The 20,103-nt window shown below is 45.6% G+C and overlaps 1 protein-coding gene across 1 annotated transcript; it reads right to left on the reverse strand.

The window, feature by feature from the left end:
- Positions 1 to 8,871: 8,871 nt before the first annotated feature.
- Positions 8,872 to 15,129, reverse strand: TMEM88B (transmembrane protein 88B). The gene is made up of 2 exons (XM_030019197.2): positions 14,090 to 15,129; positions 8,872 to 10,406 (listed from the first exon to the last, which is right to left on the reverse strand). Exons 1-2 carry the CDS (start codon positions 14,357 to 14,359, stop codon positions 10,137 to 10,139), a joined length of 540 nt encoding a protein of 179 aa, XP_029875057.1. The 5' UTR covers positions 14,360 to 15,129; the 3' UTR covers positions 8,872 to 10,136.
- Positions 15,130 to 20,103: the final 4,974 nt, after the last annotated feature.

Raw genomic sequence — 20,103 nt, forward strand, 5'->3', positions numbered from 1 at the left:
AGTGCTCTCAGGTGAGCAGCAGGAATTAACCTTCCTGTTGAGCACCACGTCCCTGCTGCCACGGAGTTAGACACAGAGCCAGCACCTCTGTAAAATGCACGCTGGCTGGCTGGGTAGCTGCGTACAACTCCTTAAATGCTCACCAGCTGGCACGGCTCAGCAGGTAACTCAAAGTTAGGATGCCCTTTAAGGGGCAGTGCCCCTTTCAGTAGCTCTCAGTCATTTTACTGAATGTAGGGAATGTCCTGAGTAAACATCCTTTTGCTCCTCCTTGCAGTTGGCTCAGGAGTTAGGCCTGTGTTCAGGGAAGGAATCCGAGGACAGGTCCCCTGGGTAGCGCTGCCAGCAAACCGGCATTCCTGGAGCACAGCTTTAGATTGCACTTCATTTGGTGTGACTAGCGTAGATGCTGAGCGTGTCCCTCGTCCTCCCCTCCATGGTCTTGGTTAATCAGTCACTCGTGCCTCTTTGCTGTGTGGCTAGGGAGGAGCTGGCTTAGAAAGATGACCGGGATTCAGTTGCTTCTGGCATTCAAGTGCACCCACCCACAGTATGGTCTGGTCCCCACACACTGCAGCCTGTCCTGCTTGCCCACTGCCAGCATTTCCATGAACTCATGTGCTGGCAGAGAGGATAAACGCAAAGCAAAACCGTGGCAGCGGCAACAACCCTTGCAGCGCTGAGCATCCAGCGTGGACAATTCATGGCTCTTTTCATGAAAAGCTGCTCTTTTGTTGGTCTGATAAATGTCCCTATTTTTCCCAGTGAGAGCAGGCCCCCAGTCAGGGCCTGGAGAATGGGGTGTAGATCCTTTGCTTGGGTTGCCACCGCAAAACCTGGGACCATTGCCCAGCCTGCCTCTGCATTGCTCTTTCACGTGGCAATGATGGCAGCCCCTAACAATCTTGCTGCCACAGATAGGCAGGGTGAATATTCCCGTCAGCAGCTCAGCTCTGTGAGAGTCGACTTCGTATTCAGCTGCGGGAAGTGGTTAGGCTAAGGTCAAAGGGAAAGCAATGACGACTAGCTTGGGAGGTGATTGCTGGCAGTTACAGAAAATGCGTGCATTGTGCCAGGACACACTGATCCCCTTGAATTTTCTGTTGTGAAATGACACTAGTTTCCAGCAATAGATCACAGGAGCATACCATCATATACTCCCTCCCCCTTTGCATTTTTCAGCCCTCACCAGCTAAATAGGACCAGATCTGGCCAAAATTCCAGTGACAGATGCTGTTAACCAGAAATGGCCTTGCCTGGTCAGAAGGGATTCAACCCAAAATCAATGCCCAGGTGCATGGTTGGAAGGAGAGCCTGCAAGATGGCAACATTGAGCCAAGGCTTGAACTGAAACTCTGATCCAGCCTGCTCAATGCCACTTCCACCAAATCCCATGACTTTGTGGGTTCTCAGTCGGGACATAAACCACTATGAAGCCAGTCGCGTATTGCCTTCCCGGAATCCGTGGTGCCGGCTGTAGTCACAGGTAGGAAACAGCACAGTGTCCAGGACCGGCTGTCCCAAATCAGAAGGTCTCAGCTCTGGTCTGGATGGACCAAAAGGCACTCACATGTTCCAGCCTCAGCCCCACAGCACCATCTTGAGGCCTGGGCACACAAGAGAAGAGCTGCTCCTCCAGGCGTAGAACAAGCTACATCATGCATTTGCAAACAATGTATGAAATTAGGGGAAATTCCGTCCGGGAAGATGACAGACAGCTAAAGGGGGACCAAAAAAACAGAGGCCAATCCAGCTATGCACTACCAGATGCGAACCCAAGAAACACCATGGTCCCGATTGTCCCAGTCCTGTCTCCCGGCCCCCGCATCTGCTGTAGCTGGTCACAAAACCACAGCTCATGCTCCTCTAGAGCATTGCTGCACATATTCAGCAGAAGGTTTTGTGGCGCAGAACGGAGTAGCTAATCTGAAGCTGCTAGGCGAAGCGTCCTTTAGGAAGTCCCAGACAACACTTAATGGTGCATAACGTCTCCATCCACAAGAGCTACATAAGCTGATGAATAAACAGATATAAATCTGACTTCCTTGAAAATAATTCCCCTTCTTCCTCCTTGAGAAACAAAGTGATTTTTTCCCCCTTGAAATTTCTTATGAAGAACTAACGTACCATGAGGACTCAAATGGGTGACAACTTCTAGTGCATGGAGGGGCCAGGCAATATCCTAGAACACAGCAGGGACCTCCGTAGTCCTTGGCAATGTCTGCACCCAGCCTGGCTGGACCTTGGGAGCCTGGCTATTAACACTCTTCCTCGAGGAGGGAAACAAAGGCACTGAGTTTCTTGGGGCAAAATTTGCTTGCACTTAACTCCCCAAAGAAAAGGTTTGCTTTTCAGAAACACTTATGTGTTGGTGATGCCCAGGTACTTTTCTTTCTCTAGTCTGTCAGTTTTAAAGTGAAATCTTGATTTCTGGTCATCACAGACTCAATCAGCCTCTTTTTTCTACTTCTTTTCCAGTCTGTCTTTTTAATGTGCAGACCTCTGAATAGAGATGAGTCATGGTAATTGGTAGGGTTTTTCTAAATTGCAGTCTCTAGGTCTCAAAGAGACCTGGGAAGTACTGTCTACAATGTCTAGCAGATGTACCCTTCCAGACTTTCTGATTTTTTTTTTTCTGTATAAAGTTTATTTATTTTCACATTCTTCTGCAACTCATAAACAACAAGCCCTTTGGCAATGCGTGCTTGACAGATGGCTTCAGACTGGTATTAGCATTTTAACAAAGCTACACAACACACTTGAAAAATTATAGAGTTCCTCTGTTTCCTTCTGCCATTCAGAACTTCCTGGGGTGGGGAAAAACTGTGGGCATTTTTGCTGGGAGGGACTAGTTTGATGTAGGTGGAGGCATTGGTGTACCAGAAACCCAGGTTAAATTGCCACTTTCATTCTCACCTTTGTCCCTTTCATTTGCACAACAGCTCTCACAGTTGGCACCCCAGACAAGTCCCAGGGGAGTATTCCCAGGACAGGGCTGCAGTCTGCGACCCATTCTGCCGGCACTTCTGCACTAGGAAGATCAGCTGAGTGAAGGAGCCCTTGGCAGGCACTCCCTGATTATTCTTTCTTTAATCGCTTCCATTCATTCTAACCAAATTTTCCAGCAGGGCTGGAAACAATCATCGATGACTAGTTAGCTCAGTGAAAGAGAAGGGAGGTGAAGGAGGACAACGGAAATTTTCCCAAAGACATTCAAGTTACAATTAAGCAGTCAGCAACACAAATGCAGAGAGCAAAAGAAATTGTCCAGTACATATGTCATTGGAATTTTATTACCACGCAGATCCCTGCCAAATTTGCCTAGAGAGTTATTCACAGAAAACTAAGCACATGGAGTATTAAACTGCCTGCGGTGAGATTGAGAGCAATAGCCAATCTCCTAAGAGTACTTTGCAAGAGACTAGTAACTCTTACTCTTAGGAAGAACCAGAACTCCTGCGAGTGTAAGTGCTTGCAGTTCGCATTGAATTTGGTTCCTTTTACTGCATCTTGCTGTGCCCTGGGTGGTGGAGGAACTCTCCCAAGAAGAAACCCCGAGCCCCAGTCCCTCTTCTTCAGTACGTGCTGCATGGCTGTAACTGGGATCATTCTCACAACCAGGCTCACTGCCTGCACCACTCCCAGTGCTGACGGAGCATCCCTTGGGAGCAGGTAGGATGCTGTTTTCAGTCTGACTCAGCCTTACCCTTGGATCTAACGGTCTGCGTTAAACTTCCTCTCATGGTATGTGCAGCAGGTTCCAGCTTCCTTTCTGCTAGCCTCCCTCAAAGGAGGAATTTAGCATCCTTCCAATAAATGCTGTGTTGTCCTTGGCTCTAAAAGAAGATCTTCCTGATTTCAGTTCAGCTTGACAGATGGTTCTTATTTGCACTGCCCCCAGCTGAGTACTCCAATAACTGAAGGCATCAGAGGACCAATACTCAGCTGAAAGCACTGGGAAATGGCTTAAACGTTTCAGCTAGAATTTTTGCTGGACTCAGAGGCTTCAACTGGCAAATGCAGGGAGGCAGGGAACCGGTTATTCAGTTCCTGGTTTCCACTGGTTTAGAATTTCCCTGTGTTTTGTACAGGTTCTGCATTCCCTTGGGCTGAAGCGTGCTCTCATTTACCCTGCTGCAGATCTAGAGTGTTTCCACTGATTTCAATAACGCTAGGCCAGACCTGTGCTTGTGCGAGGGAAGAATTTGTTCTTTATTTCAGGAGCACCTGGGCTTATTCATCACTAGCTCTAACACACAGTACAAATCAGAGAAATTCCTTAATAGGGCTGTATGTTGAGAGAAGCTCTTCCTCTTGCCACATGTGGAAACCTGTTAGTGCTCGCTTCTGTCATACTAAATCCATATATAATCTGCATTTAAAGTTTCCATAAAAACTTATCCACAGTGATGCTAAAGCCCATGACAAAGTCTGCCCATGGAAGTGGAGGGGTGAGGTAATAAGCTCAGTGTCGTCAAGTTGGACAGACTGTAACAGCACTTCCTTGCGAGGAGGAAACTTTTACAAATTAGGACTCGTTCCCTCCCTTGCAGCTATATTGCACTTCTCTTTTACTTCCATAAACCTGGCTCAAAGAAGCTGTCTCATAGAATTTATACTAAGAATGTATCCTGCTATGGCTCAAGGTAAATTGCCTGCTTGGCACCGACTGTCAGCACTTTCAGTTCTTTCTGGGTTATTTTCTATCCTAGGAATTCACACTGCAGAAATTAAATGCTCCTGCAATGTTGGTTCGTTTCACGAAGCACAGAGTAATGTTTTCAGCATGCCATTCTGGATATTTTTCATAGCCTTGAAGAGCTCTTCATGTCTTACCAGGCTGGCTGGGTCATACTCACAGATGATAAAGAACTCTCGAGCTGATGCTTATAACAAAGAGGAGGGTTTGTCCTAAGGACAGTGAATGACTCAATCACTGCAAGGCAGGGCAGGAGAGCTGTGTGCCCTTCAGCAATGGCTGATTCAGAAACCTTGTTGTCTCTTACCGGACGTGATCAAAAAGAAAATAAAAAAGAAAAAAGAAAGGGAACATGAAAATCATATGAGTAGGACTGGAAGGGACCTCAAGAGTCTGCTTCTCAGCCCCCGGAGAAACCCAGTGCCACTCACAGATATGTATAATTAGTGCTTTAAAATGCTCCTGGTCTTTCTAGGCAACTCCACCATCCTCCCCATTCTCCTAGCACACCGAGACTCTTCCAGGGCATGAGAGGTTGCTGTCCCTGCAGTCGTGTGCATGAGAGCGTTCCAGCCTCGTGGCCTCTCTCATGCAAAGCCAGATAAAATATTATAGTAGGTGCATCTACTTTTAAAAGCGCTGCTATTGCACAGTATTGGCTGCAAATACCACTTTTGCCTAAAAATCCATGATACATGCTCACAGCACTGCTCATTTTTACCATGCTCTTTTCCGAGGGCTGCCCAGCAGTTAAATGCCTGATGTTTGCCTTGAAGCCTGGCTCAAAGTCCAGAATGCTGGCAAACTGGGACGCGTGTGCAGGCTGATGAGGAAACCTGTATTGCTATAGCAACTGAGCCCTGGACTGTTGAGCCTGGGCTGCAGGACTCCTGAAACCTCGTCTAGGTGGATGAAAGCTGGTCCTTAGGTGCTCTGGCTGACTATGCAGCAAAGCCATTTAGGAGCGGTGTGAGCAGCTGATAACAAATTAAGAGGAAAGGAATAATAAATGAAATACTAAATACTGGTAATCAAGCGTACCCTTCTGTGTTGGAGAAGCCACCTGGAAGGGTGAAAGGGAGGCACATGAGCAGTCCTAATGAACCCCTTAGTCATATTATTAACAAGAAACAGGTGAAAATATATGAGCTGTCTCATATATTTTGCTCAGCTGCATGATTCCCCCTGGTGTACATTTTTTTGTGTGGGTGTGTATTTAGGAGTCCAGCTCTGCATTAGCACCTGGTCCGCTGCATGTTCCCAGGCATGACGTAGAAGTGGCTGTGCAACTGTGTTTCTTCTATTTTCCCTTTTGCCAGAACAGCTGCTTCCAGCCCTAGTATGAAGGACTAAGTCATGATTAAACACCCACTGAGACATGGCATCTTTCTAGTGATTTCATCGGCTTTGGATCTGGACCATTCAGTGATGACAGAGGAGCAGGGAAGCACAAATAAACACTGTACCTGACCAAAGTCTTGTTGGGTGGAAGTATATTTAATGTCTTCTGAGGTACATCAGTACCAGGTTAGTGCCATGGCTTTGAATCATGGAGATGATGTTCCAGGGAAATTAAATCCGTACATAGTTGGACTTTAAAAAAAACCAGTTAAAATCCATTTCCTTCTGTCTTCCTTCAGCATCTTGCTAAGCAGAGCTATGCTCTGAACTCCGCACTGGGTCGGGAGCTCACAGAACAAAGCGCTGTCTGGGAGAGTTTAGAAGAAGCAGGCATTGCTCGGTAGCACGCTTTCCCCTCAACATCTGTGGGCACAGTCCCTGCCTGGCACATCAGCCCTGCAGAAAGCAGGCCAGCACAGCTGCCCTCAGGATTTGATCCAAGGCTGAGGATATTAAGGATGTCTCTGTACTCTCTACAGGAAATTTAGGATCAAACCAGTTTCACGTCAGAGCTACGGCACTGCCAGGACACCCCTGAGGTACAGCCTGACGTGAAGTTTGTTCTGCTACAGAGAAGAAGCGTGCTTTTAGATAGATTCATTTCCCCTTTGTTATTAAAACTCTCTGTAAAGTAAAATACCAAATTAAATCAATTCTTGTTTTATTAAGAAGGCTGTTGCCAATAACTCTTAATTTCTTCTGCAGAGGCAGCAATGGGAATGGTTCACTACAATACTTGCACCATAGCTAAGTTTAAGAATATTTTCCTTGTAAAAGCAGTTGGATTAAACAACAGGTGAGCAAAAGGAACAACAGCTCATATCGAATATCTGTACCCAGCCAGCAAACATTGCCTCCAGGCAAAACCTTATTGTCCTGTAGCACGGTATCTCCTTTTCATGCAACAGAACTTTTTTCCTCAGTCCTGTCAGAAATTTACGACTGTTTCTCTCCTTTTAACTCTTCAAGATGAGACAGAGACTGACAGGAGAGGTGTAGGGAGGAAACAGAAGGCCACACCAAAAGGGAAGAATGGCAATGAACACAGTCGGCAGTATGATCAATTGCGATTTTTTTTTTTTTAGGGATGTTTCCCTTCTCATGGGCTGAGGCACAACATGAGATGATCATGTGCTCCCGACCCTAAGCTGGCTCTTTATTAAAGGAACTAGTTGAAGGAGGACTGCTTTATTAGCCCTGGGGCAGACCAGCTTGCTGATGCCTTCTCCAAATTTTTCTCTCCTGTGTGTGTCTCTCCCACCATATTGCAAGCAGATCAAAGGGGGAGTACAGCTCTCCCTCAGGATTTTGTCACTGCACGGATGCAAATGCACTGCAACCTGCTCCCAAAGCACCTTTTGGAAGAGGTTAGAGCAAACCCACTCCTGTCACCCCAGGGGAGAAATCACAGCAGAAGGTGGTCGCAGGCAGATGAGGGCACATCTATCAGATGATCTGCAGGACACGGGAAAGACAGCAATGTTTATTTGAGCCTGGATCTTTAGTTTTAACAAAGGACAAGCAGAGACAGAAAATTTAGTGTTTCGGGGACCTTTTAGAGGGTGGTATTCGTAAACACTGTACACAGTAGTCTGCATGGAAGCCATACAGAGGCATGTGTCACCCTCATCATGTTTTATGTTGTTTTTGCTAGGAGACAATCAGCCAATCCACTGCTATCTGTGTCCCACAGTGAAGTGGGAATGTACAAGTACCGCCTTTGCCATCCACTTCATCTGTCAGCTTCAAAGTATTTACAGAAAAGAAACTTCTTCTTACTGCTTCAAAGAATCCAAAGATGTAACAGTAATCATTAAAGCCTGGCGCTTCAGAGTAGACATCCTTTTATGGAAGGACAGAAGTCTCTAGCTTAAAGGAAGAAGCTCAAACCAATTACTTGCTGCACTTTTATTTCCCTTTTCAAGTCAGGCAGTCCGTTATGCTCATATAACAGGCCTGAGCAAATGCTAATGCATTCTTGCTCTCCTGAATGGCATCAGAACAATTTAGTCAGCACTTTCACCCTGCAAAATCCTAGAGCAATGGAAAAGCATTAAAATGCAAACTCCATATTCCTTCAACCACTCAGGTTCTGGGATGGAACAATCTTGTTCATTCCTCTTTGGTACACAGAAACATTAAGCAACAGCTAGAACTGTAAGTGAAAAATATCATATCAGTTGCACCTGAAGTATTGTGGAGGTGGTTTGTTGAGGCTTTGGTTTAATACAGCTGTCAGGATGGGATAAATAGCAATAAAGGCTGGCAGACTGACTCAGTTGAACACACACGTGGAGCCAGCAAAGTAGATCTATTGCGCTGCTGCCCATCTGTTCGCAGCACAAATAGCTGCACAGAGATGCCTGCTTGCCTGAGTCCAAAGCTAAGACTGTGACCATCACAAGGCAACGTGATGGCCAAAGCCCAAACCAATGGCTCTAGTCTCTCAACACAAGGTGTCCAACAACAGTACCGTGCTTACCTCCAGCTGTCCCTGTGTTGTTCTTGTCTGTTTTGGTGCCTGGACCGAGTGTCCCGCTGTCCATGCACTGGGTGTTTCCTGCCAATTCAATTCACTTTCACCTGTAGCCACCGGTGGTTATTTCTCTGGGTGGGACTAGGGCTCTGCAGGCTACATAGACTGGAAAAATCAATCCTCAGAAAGAAAACAGAAATTACATTTTAACTTCCAGTGATATGTGCTGTGGTACAATGGGCATCACTGATGCAGCCAGCGCTTTGAGGCGGAACAGAGAAAAACTCCCTCAGCGGAGATTTGGCATGATCTTTATTTATACATAACACTTAAAATGGTTATATTTGGGAGACAGGGGAAAAACAGCCAGTGGGAGTACACAGCTTGCAGTGATCAGTAGCACACAGACCCCACTAACTGAACATTAGAGCCCCACAGCGATTTGAAAGGAGAGAATCATGCATCAAGCTGCCATGCTTTTCCCTACCTGCCATACCATCTCACATACACTGTGCTTTTCACTCAGTTGTAGCATTCAACAGTCAGTTTGACCCTTTCCAGTTTTCCTCTCAAACTGCAGCACTAAACCTAAATCTAGGTATCTCTGACCCTCAAAACAAGGCATTATACACTGTTCCTCACAGGCCTAAGCTCTTAGCCCAGACCTGGGAGAACTTGTAGTGCTCAGCAGCCACCGTGATTCTTCAGCTCCTCCTGCCAGGAATTCTAAAACTGGACCTGAGCCGTATTTAGCCCCAGACAAAACCACCTGACCGCAGCATAAAGGACAAGGAGCTATTTGCTGATTAATAACCATCAGCCGTTACCAGACAAGCATATTTCAGATCAGCAGCTGTCAGGGAAGAGACCCAAAGATCAGCATTTGTTTCCACAGCCAACCCAGTGACCTGACTCAGGAACAGTGAAAGGAGGACAAGCACTACTAGAGACTATGGGAAAGAAGGATTGCTAAGTGGGGGAAGGATATCTGACGTGTAGGAAAGCGGTGGATCCCCAAAATCACAGAGGCAGTGACCTACAGACACCTTTGCAAGAGGTTAGAAACATTGGCAGTCCAACACTTGGGAGAACCACAGTTGCTTCCTCTTGGCTGGATGTTTCACCAAAGGTTGCCTTTCCCAAAGAGACCTCTCTGAGGCAGGTAGCAAAATCAGCAGCCGCTCCCACCACTGTTTAATCCTATAAACCTGTACTCTATGTCCCATGTGAGGCAGAACATGCTGTCAAGACTGGAAACAGTGCTGGCCTCTTAATGCAGCAGGCACTGGGAGGAGTCCCTGTTCTTTTCAGAGCTCAACGTTGTCTTTACCATCAAGGACTTGTGTTTTCTGTATTTCTCTCATCATGGGCAGAATCCTACCCACTTACAAAGCTGTAGGAGATGGCTCGTTAATGGATCTCTCTTCTTCTCGCATCTAGGTACTACGCAGCCTTCATCTGCAGAGCCCTCAGGATGGTGATTCTGGGAGGCGATGGTGGGGAGGGACAGGGCAGGGAGAAGAGGGTGCCGGCTAGGGCAGGTCTTCTGGTGCTGGAAACTCATACCCAGGCCTTGACTTGAGTGTTCCAGCCCTTGGCACAGCTGCACAGGCCTCCCTCCTCGTACCAGCGCCACTTCACCCCCTTGTACACGGCCCTGCTGTACGGCTGGAAGCACATGAAGAGACGGAGACGCCTTGCCAGGCTGCAGTAGATAGCCATGGCCACCACAATGAGAGGGGACATGATGACGAAGCCAAGGATAATGAGGGCAGAAGAGCTGTTGTCATCCAAGATGCTTTTGCAGTAGCGGGCAGCTGAGTGCAGCACCTGTGGAAAGAGTGAGAAAGAGCTTGTCACAGACCTGGTGGTGGATAGGAATGGTGACCAAAGTACCCTTGAGTTTCTAGTGCTTTCAGAGAAAGACGCACCTCTTCCCTCTCTCCAAGCTGAGCTCAGCAATCTTCAGGCTACACCGTGTGACCGACAACACATTTTAATCAAGTTTTCAATTATTCCAGCATCACTGTGAGACAAGAGCACTGCACACTGATCCTGAAGCAGGAAACACTAAGCTTTATTAAGTCATCACAATAGCACAGCTTAGCATTTGATAGGTAGAAACCAAATAAAAAGGACTCCTGGTGCTACATCCATGTGGGTGGCACAACACACTGGAAATTATAACAAAGTAAATAAAAATACAGGAAGATGTTAGATTCTGCAGACAGACATTGGTCATTCCATAGCTACCCGCTGGCTGGAGACTCTCCAGACTCCTGCCCTGGAACAGACCCCTTTGTGTTCTGTCTTCTGTGTACACGCTGTGCTCATTTCTACCTCCTAGCATCTCTTTGCACTGCAAAATCTGCCAGGAAAGCCCGTTCACCCCATGAAGCTGCAAAGCATCCAGCACACTAACCAGTCCTTGCTGAATGGTATTTAAAGCACTCCTTTCATCCTGGCAGCAGGAGATCCCAGTCAAGCCACTCAGTTGTTCTGCATTAACAAATGCTACAGGCAATCCCCATGTCCCCTAGCTTCCTTTCCTTCTGCCATATTCTTTCAGCAGTACAAGAAACACAACCCATCATACTAAAAAAAAAAAAAAAAAAAAAAAATGCACCTAATGGATCTGCAGCACAGAAATCAGCCTCTGGCTACTAGGAAGGCATTGAAAAGCAGTAGCCCAGAGAAAGGACTGCTCTTGTCAAGCCATACTGCCCCAATCCCTTTCTATGCCTATTAAAGTCTGTGTTAAAAGGCTCCACGCAGCTAACAGCAACACAGTTGCTTTCAGTTCTAATGTACTTGGCTGTACTCAAAAAAACTTTTGCATGTCCTCAAAGCCTTCGACTGGAGAGCACTGTGTGTGCAAAGCAGAACCTGAGGTTTTCCAAGATGAGGGTCAAGCATAGTGAAGCTGGAAGAGGTAATTCTGGGAGGCGGTCCTCATATTATTTCCCATTTTGGGTCCAATTTGAAGTCCCTATTTATGACTTTCAAAGACCAGTTTCAGATCATAGGAAAAATTGATTTAAGGGCTTTACAGGCAATCTCCTCTTAAACCTACCCTAAAAAGCCTCATGTCTTACAGAATCTGCATCCACGCTGCACTTATGGAGACGAACCAGCCATTTTACCAAGGCAATGGCTCACACTGCACTTTCTCCCAGGGAGAATTTATTAGGTTATTTCTTGTGAAGACGTACCTTCAATAAAACAAAAGTCATTCTACTCACCTGCCCTTTTGTTTGTGAAAATCCTAACAGCCATGGACTGTAAAGGGCAGTGTTGCGACCCACAATGAAGAAGGGTTGCATGACTATTCAGGTAGATCAGGACCCCTCTGAGCTACTTTTGCTCTCTGTAGGCTCTCCAGAGCTTCCAACTTTACCCTGTTGAGCATCACATACATTTGCATCCCATAGTCAAACACTTCCAAAAGGTGTCAGAGCCCCAGTGGTAATTGCCTGACCCAGACATACATGATTTCTCTATGAATTATGCTTCGCTCCAACTAGCAGCAGCACTTGCGTCTGCCCTGTTCTACAAAACAATTACCATGACAGATGTCTCCCTGTTCATTAGTTTGCAAGATCACGAAAAGCTCTTCAGTAACAGCAGCTATGAGTTGTCGTAATTTCAGGGCAATAAAAAATCAAAGCCAAACTTCTCAGACCAGCAAATACATCAGTACTGAGAAAACAATAACAGCACAGTCCCTTTGTCAGGGAGCTTTGAGACAGGGAGCTGTGGGCTGACAACTCGTGTTGCTAGGATGTCAGCTGAAAAATACAGTGCAATGGCTGTATTGGAAAGTTACAGCACATCCCCCAAAGCTATAAATGTTTGCAGCCAACAGTATGTCTTAGCATGCTGTCGTGTCCCAGGGTTTAGAGGCCTCAAGTGAGCAAACTAAGATTCCACCTACAGAATGAGCACCTTTACCACACACACAGCTCCTGAGAATAAAATCACAGGCACTAAAAGTGCTGCCAAAGAAGCTGTTCTCCCAGAGCTGAGTGACATTTTACACATCTGGGAAATGTGATTTTACACTTCAGCTAGGCAGAGAAGGTGTCTCGTCCTTCACTGTGGAGCGAGATCTCCACAGGTATATCCACATACAGCTCCACAGAAGTCAGCAGAGCCTTACTGGATTAAACTGGGCAAATGGCTGACCCCTGCTGCATGGTTGGATCCTTTCCTACCACCCACGCTAGGATCTGCTCACTCAGACAGAGGTCCCAAGGATGTGGGTGATTAGCTAGGATGCACAGATTTCAGTAAAAGGAAGGGGAAAAGCTTTCTTCTTTCAATATTTCTCAGGTAAATACATCAGTTTGAGAACATTTAAATAATCTTCCCTTTAGTTCAGATTCTCTGGAATGGGGAGACGAATAGCATCTATATTTTGAGTCAATTCTTCCTGCTGGGAGAAGGTACTACAGTGTGTGGGGTTTTTCCCCAAAGTAGGAAGTAAAAGAGCTCTTCTAACTTAGGATAATGAGCAAGGGAAGTCATACTGAGCTGGTCTAACAGTTACTGCCTGTAAGGAAAACAGGAGAACTGTTTTTTCACATCGACGCTTAGTCAAGTGATTCCAAAGATATTTATAGAAATATACCAAGAAGAAGTTTATAAGTAATGAAATAATGAAATCCAGAGGACAACAACCAACTGGAACAGACATGCACACAGCCAGAGCCCTTACTGACAAAAGTAGGCTCATTTGTTGGTGTGAGAAACTGTACAGCACATTTGGGAAAACACATGAATGTTAGACTGGCGTAAGAAGGGGATTATATATTCTGTTAGACTTTACTAGTTCTATAATTAGCCATTAGGCAGATCAAATATGACAAACACTGTAGAGGGCTTACTTAAAAGGAAAGTAACAAACCCTATCAGTGCCCATGTAGGGCTTGTGCGAATTACAGAGGAGTTCAGGTTGGCAGCTCTCAGAGGTCACAGAAAAGAGACAAATGTTGTGACGTTAAAATGCAAACAGCAACTCTGTCAAGCCAGGAAGTGTACTCACCTGACCCGTCACAGCTGCTTGTTATTTTCACGGGAATAAAGTCCCCGAGAAAAGTCGTTCTGTGCCAACTTACTGACACTGAATCTATAGGTGCCAACCAACTGCTTTAAGACAATTAGTCCAGAAACCATAAAACGTGTACTTCCCTAGACAAATGCACGTGCCAGCCTTGCTTACAGCTGTGCCACAGGCACCAAGCAGGAGAGACCACTCCCTTGTACAACCAAGAAACTTCAAGTCAGCATGAACCGCCATAAACCTGTTCTTGTCAGCCCAGTCTATACACATACCCTGCCCTTATGAAAAAAATCTATACGCGTACACACCCTTTATGAAAACAAAGCCAAAGCTCGGGGAGTCTAGCCTTGCCTTTACAGCCACTGTTCCCCATGGGCTAAAACAAAACCCTTACAGGTGGCCCTGCCTTAGAGGTGGCTGTTAGCAGCCAAATGGAGCAAGGCTTACTTACCCGAGAGTGGCACTGGAAGCCAAAGTAAACCACCACAATGGTAGGAAGTAGCACAATGGTGAAGATAACGAACATCAGGATCAAATTCATGAAAAAGACCAGGGAGTTCATGGTGACTACCAGCAGGGTCCATGCCAAGCAGCACCAGGCACTCCGTGGCTCCCTGGGAAGGAGCTGGTCATCCATGTCATATGGCGGGAGGGTAGCAATCATCCGAGACTTGTCTGAGAGGTTTTCTGATCCAAAGTCCTCAGCGTCCTGGCCAGACATTCTTCAAGAAGATTGTTAATCAACCCACGCTCTTATCCAAAATGGTTTCTTTGCTTTTGGCAACAGACCTGGGAAGTAATTTGCAGAGGCTTTTCCTGCTTCTTCCACACGTGGACAAGAACACTTAACCAGAGATCATAATGGAGCAAAGAGGGAAAGACCTCTTTTGGCCACCTGCTTTCCCAGGACCTGGCCAGCACAGGTTGTTTCTTTTCAGAATGTTTTCCATCAGTGTCCCAACCTCAGTTTCAAAGTAGATGTGGCTGCTGGCAGTTTGGCAACAGCTATTATTTTGCTTTTGAAGCCATAGTACTCCTGAATTTGTTGCTGTTCTTCCTAGGACTGTGATGCCAAGAGGTCCCAAACAGTTTCTGTCTTAGCTTTGATAGGTGCTCGGTTCCAGAGAGTGCCTAGCTTTAGTATCCTCCTCCGCCTTTGAGCACTGCTGTTCGCTAAGAATATCAGGCTTAGGCACTTTCAGACAGTTCCTTGACTTCAGATCATCTTTCCATGCTCTTCACCCTGTACCCAAGTAAATATTCCTACTGAACTCCCATCCAAATGAGGTGACCGGGAAAGATAATGAACAGCAGCAGTTTCTCCACTCTCTGCCTTGCTGGAGTCCTTGCCCACACCTTGCAGAGCTGGAAGCCAAGACTGGAGCAGCGTGTGGTTTCGCCGCTCTCAGCTGCCTGCAGTCACAGGCACTCAAATACAAGCAGTGTCTTCCTCTCTGAGCTGGCGCTCAGAGCTTTGCAACACTGCTGTGTTTACAGAGTAGATTCTGAAGCTGCTCTCTGTGCTAGCCAATCCTTTACATCTAGCTGTCTCACTATTGAAGTGATTTAGCACGCAGCACCCAAGAGTCACACTCGAACCATACATTCCCAGGTCAAGATGGTCCCTCTTCAGTTTTAATTATTCTGTCCCTGATTAGTTTTCTACAATTTCTCTCTAGAATAAAAAAACCTTAGAGAAATTGGTAATAGTCACTATATACCTCAGAAATCTTCTGTTCTCTGCAGGCATCACTGTTATTGTTTGCAGAGCATATTGATATTCTTGTAGTGAAGGCACAGCAATTATCAATTATTTCACCTGCCTCCTATGATCAATATTATTCAAGAATTTCAGTGATATCTGCACATTTATGTAGCCTTTTAGATACACTCATACATGCATGATCATAGTACTGCAGGAGGGAGACAAATTCCCTAACTTCAGAGGAAACTGAGGTAGCATAGGTCTTAACCAGGAGGAACAGCTTGTCTATGGCACAAGTCAGGGAAAGAATTCAGGACTCCTGTGTTCCACTCGATGCTTTTCTGCCCTAGTAAAAGGTTATCAGAAAAAACGAGGCTCACACAATGCTAAAGGTAAAATGATTTAATAATACAGTCGAGTGCTAGCTTTCCTTCATTAAACACTTTTATTAAAAATTGCACATTTCGGGTGCCCATCCCCCTGCCATTGTTGGGTGTTTCGGTATGTTTATCTGCCTTACTTATTTACTGGCTGGCTGTAGCAATATGCACAGCAGAATTAAAGCTAAGACAGTTTTCTCCAAGGACTCAGACTGACCTGCTCATGAAGCATTTACCGGTGGCCCATCAGAAGAGCTCTACCAGATGATAAATTAGGGCTAGCAGACCTCTGGGCAGCTGCATCCCAAACATACCACAGCTTAACAACAGCCTCTGACAAAGCCATGCCACTAGGAGAAGGTGATGAGAGCAACACAAATGCAATATCCAGGCTCGATATTCATCACTCATGGGTGAAGCAGACTGTTACTGATTTCTGGTATTGCTTTTAATCGAAGTTAGGCTCCATTGTGCCAGGCACTCAATAGATGTTGACTAAGTGCACAGCACAATATTTTATTGTGCAAGCTTTAGAAGCAGGGAACAGGCATACAAAAGGTTAAAAGGGTTGCCCAAGCTTCTTTCAAAGCTAAAATTTGGATGCAGATTTCCAAGTCACAGGCCACTATTTCAATTAGGAGGCACACGTATGTGTCATATGAGTTATTTTCCTGACTGCAGAAAGTAGAATAACACCCTGCAAAGATACAGGCCCGTGTAGCCAGAAGGATTGCCTTCTAATTGAAATAAAATATAATTGAACAGACTCTGTCCTCTTGCCGCTGAAAGTACCCCGGAAGAGTGTTACACACTACTTGTAGAAAGCAAGCAGTGAGACAAATTGAGACTATTTGCAATCTGCCACATGTAATCAATATCAAAACAGAGGCTTTAAAATTGAAGTGAGTTGAAGAGCTGTGTGAGAATACAGGTTTCAAAGGTATAATGGGTGATACCGGTGAGAAGGAAGCCTTTTGAAACAAATAAGTGGTTCTTAAACAGCTCAACAATACCCACACTTGTTATGCAGTTCCCCAGCTATGAAAATTATCAGTTGATCCACACTTGCCACTTCTTTTTTTTTTTTCCCCATAGCTCTTCTTGTAGAGCCTCTTAGGCATCCAAAAGGGTGTCACAAACTTCAGCTCTACCAGCATCCAGCAGTAAAAATTCATCTGGCTAATCTGTACCAGATCACAAGTCAGGTGTATCATTCTCACTAACAGCAGAAATTACTCATAACTACGTGGTGCACTTTGTTCTGTGCTTTCCATTGACAGATCTCAAAGCCCATCAGCAAGATAGAAAGTTTCAGCCACAAGATGCTGCTGGAAGCTCGGCAATAATTAAGTTCTTGCCGCTCCCTAAGAAATAGAGGGAATAGGCTCCCTCCCACAGTACCCAACCAAGGTGGAAACAGTAGACTCGGAGATGGTAGTCAGGTTCAGCTAAGAGTCCAGATCTTCAGGCACACTTACAATTATAAGACAGGTCCAAGGCCAACCTGGGAAGTCAGTCTAAGGGTCAGAGTCCAGAACAAGGTCCACAACCAGCCTCGGCTGTAACCCAGCTAACCCCAGAAACAGGTACACCTACACCAACAGCTCAGGCAGAAAGGCTGTTCCCAGGCTGAGCTTAAATGCGCCCCCAGGGGCACTAACACCCCATCTCTTCCTCAGCCCTTGGATCCCATCTCCTTTTAAGAACCAAAACAGATGAACTAATGAAAAGTTTTCTGTTAATTTGCTGGAAACTCACCTATCGCCGCTATTGTCAGCCAGCTCCCTGGGGAACCAGGGTACAGAGCTGGAAGGCACATGGAGGTGTGGGAAGAGATATGTCAATATCTTATTACAGTGCAGTGATCTGCTTAAGAGCCTAGAAAAGTTACAAAGCCTGGGCAGTATTCCGCAGTTCTCAGAATTAATGGCTTTGCCGTGGAGATAATTGTGTACGCGAATCAAGGGTGTTCACGTCCATGGGCACACACTTCATTCTTCAGGCTCTTAGATAGTTTCTGAGCTGCAGCTCTCTCGCCATCCCAGCTTTGAGTTGGGAAAGGTCTTTTCAGACCAAATGGTGGCAACGATGATGAAAGGTTTATTATTTATGCAAAATTCTAGCTTCTTCGTGATGTTTCGGGAAGGAGAAAATAAAAGTGGGAGCCAGTATCTCCAATATAATCCTGTTTATTTACCAAGTGGCACAAGAGTAATTTTTTTCTTAAATATGACAGGGAACAAATAACAGGAGGTATTTTTTTGCACAGAAGGCTAGTCCCTTTCTAGCAAGCACTCTGCCCAAAAGGATTCTCTAGAAGCCCTGCTCGTAGGGCTTTCTCCAGCTGTGTCTTTCTCACTTCTTCCCTGAAGCACATTTTCTTTGGAATGTCTTCTGCATCTCTCCTAGACACAGCAGCCAGACAATAGCGAGGAAAATCGCTTTGCCTCTCATGCCCTGTATTTTGCCTCTGTTTTGAGTGAGGGCTGTTAGTTTCACCTCCCATTCATCCCAAGTGGATAAACGGTGGCTATTCCCCTGGCTACGGTGGGGTTCGGTTGGACTGGGTAGGCTTTATGGTTTGATGTTTCCTGACTGGAGGGAAAAGCCTCTCAGCCCCAGGGAGCAATAGGGGAAGGAGTTACCCTCGCTCAGGAGCTAGAGATCCATTCTCCACCCAAAGCAGAGGGAAGCGGCACTGTTCCTCGCCAGGGAATGGTGCTCATGTCTTAAAGTAGATTTCTCTCAAGTAATTTTATTTCCTCCAACTTTAGCACTGAAGGTGACACTGAATTTAATTAATCTGGTTTGGTTGTTATTATTTATTCCTTCTGTTGAGTTCTCTCACGGTGAAGGAAAAAACCCCGTTGATGTGCCAAGAGAGGGGAAGAAGGTTAAAAATAGACTCTGAGACTGACAGCACTGCCAGTAGCCTGTATCCTGATTTGTTCCAGAAGGAATATACTGGTAAATAAGAGAAAACATTAATTTGTAGCACGGATTAAAGTCAACATCTGCCTGTTTTGAACTCAGCTGCCCTTGAAGGAGCAGGGTAGGGAAAAGAAGTGTGAAATCCAGAAAGCAATTACTCTCCTTTGGGCAGCAGGCACCAAGAGTTTCTGGTACTGGACTGACCAAAGCACTAAGCTCTTTGTCCACAGCCAGCCCACCAGTTTCCCAGCCACAAAAGGGAGGTCTGGACAATCTCAGCCTGCCTCACCGGAGAGAAGTGAGACCAGAAGCACAGAACTGAGTAGAAGGGGTGGAAGGAACCATGGCATAAGCTGAATTTCACTGTGGAATACTGCCCTGAGGAATCCTATTTATTTCCTTCCATTGAAAGGTTATTCTTGTGTTTGGTTACCCCACCTAGCTGGAGTGCTAAAGAACATCTTGGGTACCACGGTGTACTGCACGCTCTCATCACAGAGAATAACGGTTTCCCTTGTTTTTCAAACTGAAAAATTCATCTGAAAATTACTTCTTTAAACTGATTATAAACTCATTTACCACAGCTCTGCATTGTAAGTCAAAAAACAATAGACAACTGTGTCCCAAATATGAAGATGTTCCTCTACTTTTCCATTTTTGACTGTCAAACATTGAAATATTTTTGAAAGGTGTACTAACTAATCCAAACGTTTACAATTGATTTGAAAAGCCCTTCAGCTGACAGATCAATTTTGATTTTAACATGACTGTAAACCCCAGGACCAGCTCTGTTTGGACAGCCACTTTCCTGGGAGAGGGTGAAAGAACTATGACCTTTTTTTAGTAATAAATGCATGAGAGAGAGAAAGATTAAAAAATACAGAGAGAAACAACCTTTAAAAGAGTCAGCAGAGTATGAAAAGTCCATTTTCATCTTTTTCCACCCATTTCCTTCACTGCACTCTCAGGCTGAATGGCTCCTAGGGGACAAGGTAGGGTAGCAGCCTTCTCTCAAGCTGCAAAGTGTGAAATCTCTTCACAGATCTATCCAGACATCCAGAGGGAAATAACTATTGAATCCACCCTGCTTTCAGTGGTTGCACAGGCCAGCCACAGTGTTAATAAAGCCCCAAATCTGTGCAGGAAACCAGATGGCATTGGATGTAATAAATGTGACAAATGGCATGGAGGCTACTAAAGAGTCTCAGTATTTACTATGCCTGTCTAACAACCGCTGATTTAAATATGTAACATTTTTCAAGCTTGACTTATGCCTTCTAAGTGGAGAAAGGATAAGATATGCACCACCACCCCACCCCCAAACTATAGGAGGTAGAATCAAGGTTAGGCTTAAACCATGGAAAGATGGCGAACTCGGTGCTGGGCAACTAAAAATTCCACCCAAAAATCACTTCAGCTGTGTTGTGTTGGGGCACCACAGAGCTACTA

This window comes from Aquila chrysaetos, chromosome 6, assembly GCF_900496995.4.
Source record: "Aquila chrysaetos chrysaetos chromosome 6, bAquChr1.4, whole genome shotgun sequence".
NCBI lineage: Eukaryota > Metazoa > Chordata > Aves > Accipitriformes > Accipitridae > Aquila > Aquila chrysaetos.

Excerpts from the sequence above, each read along its gene's own strand:
- TMEM88B (XM_030019197.2), bottom strand. The coding sequence starts at position 14,359 with ATGTCTGGCCAGGACGCTGAGGACTTTGGATCAGAAAACCTCTCAGAC. Across the intron at positions 10,407-14,089 it reads GCTTCCAGTGCCACTCTCGG|GTGCTGCACTCAGCTGCCCG; the intron begins GTAAGTAAGCCT and ends CTCTTTCCACAG.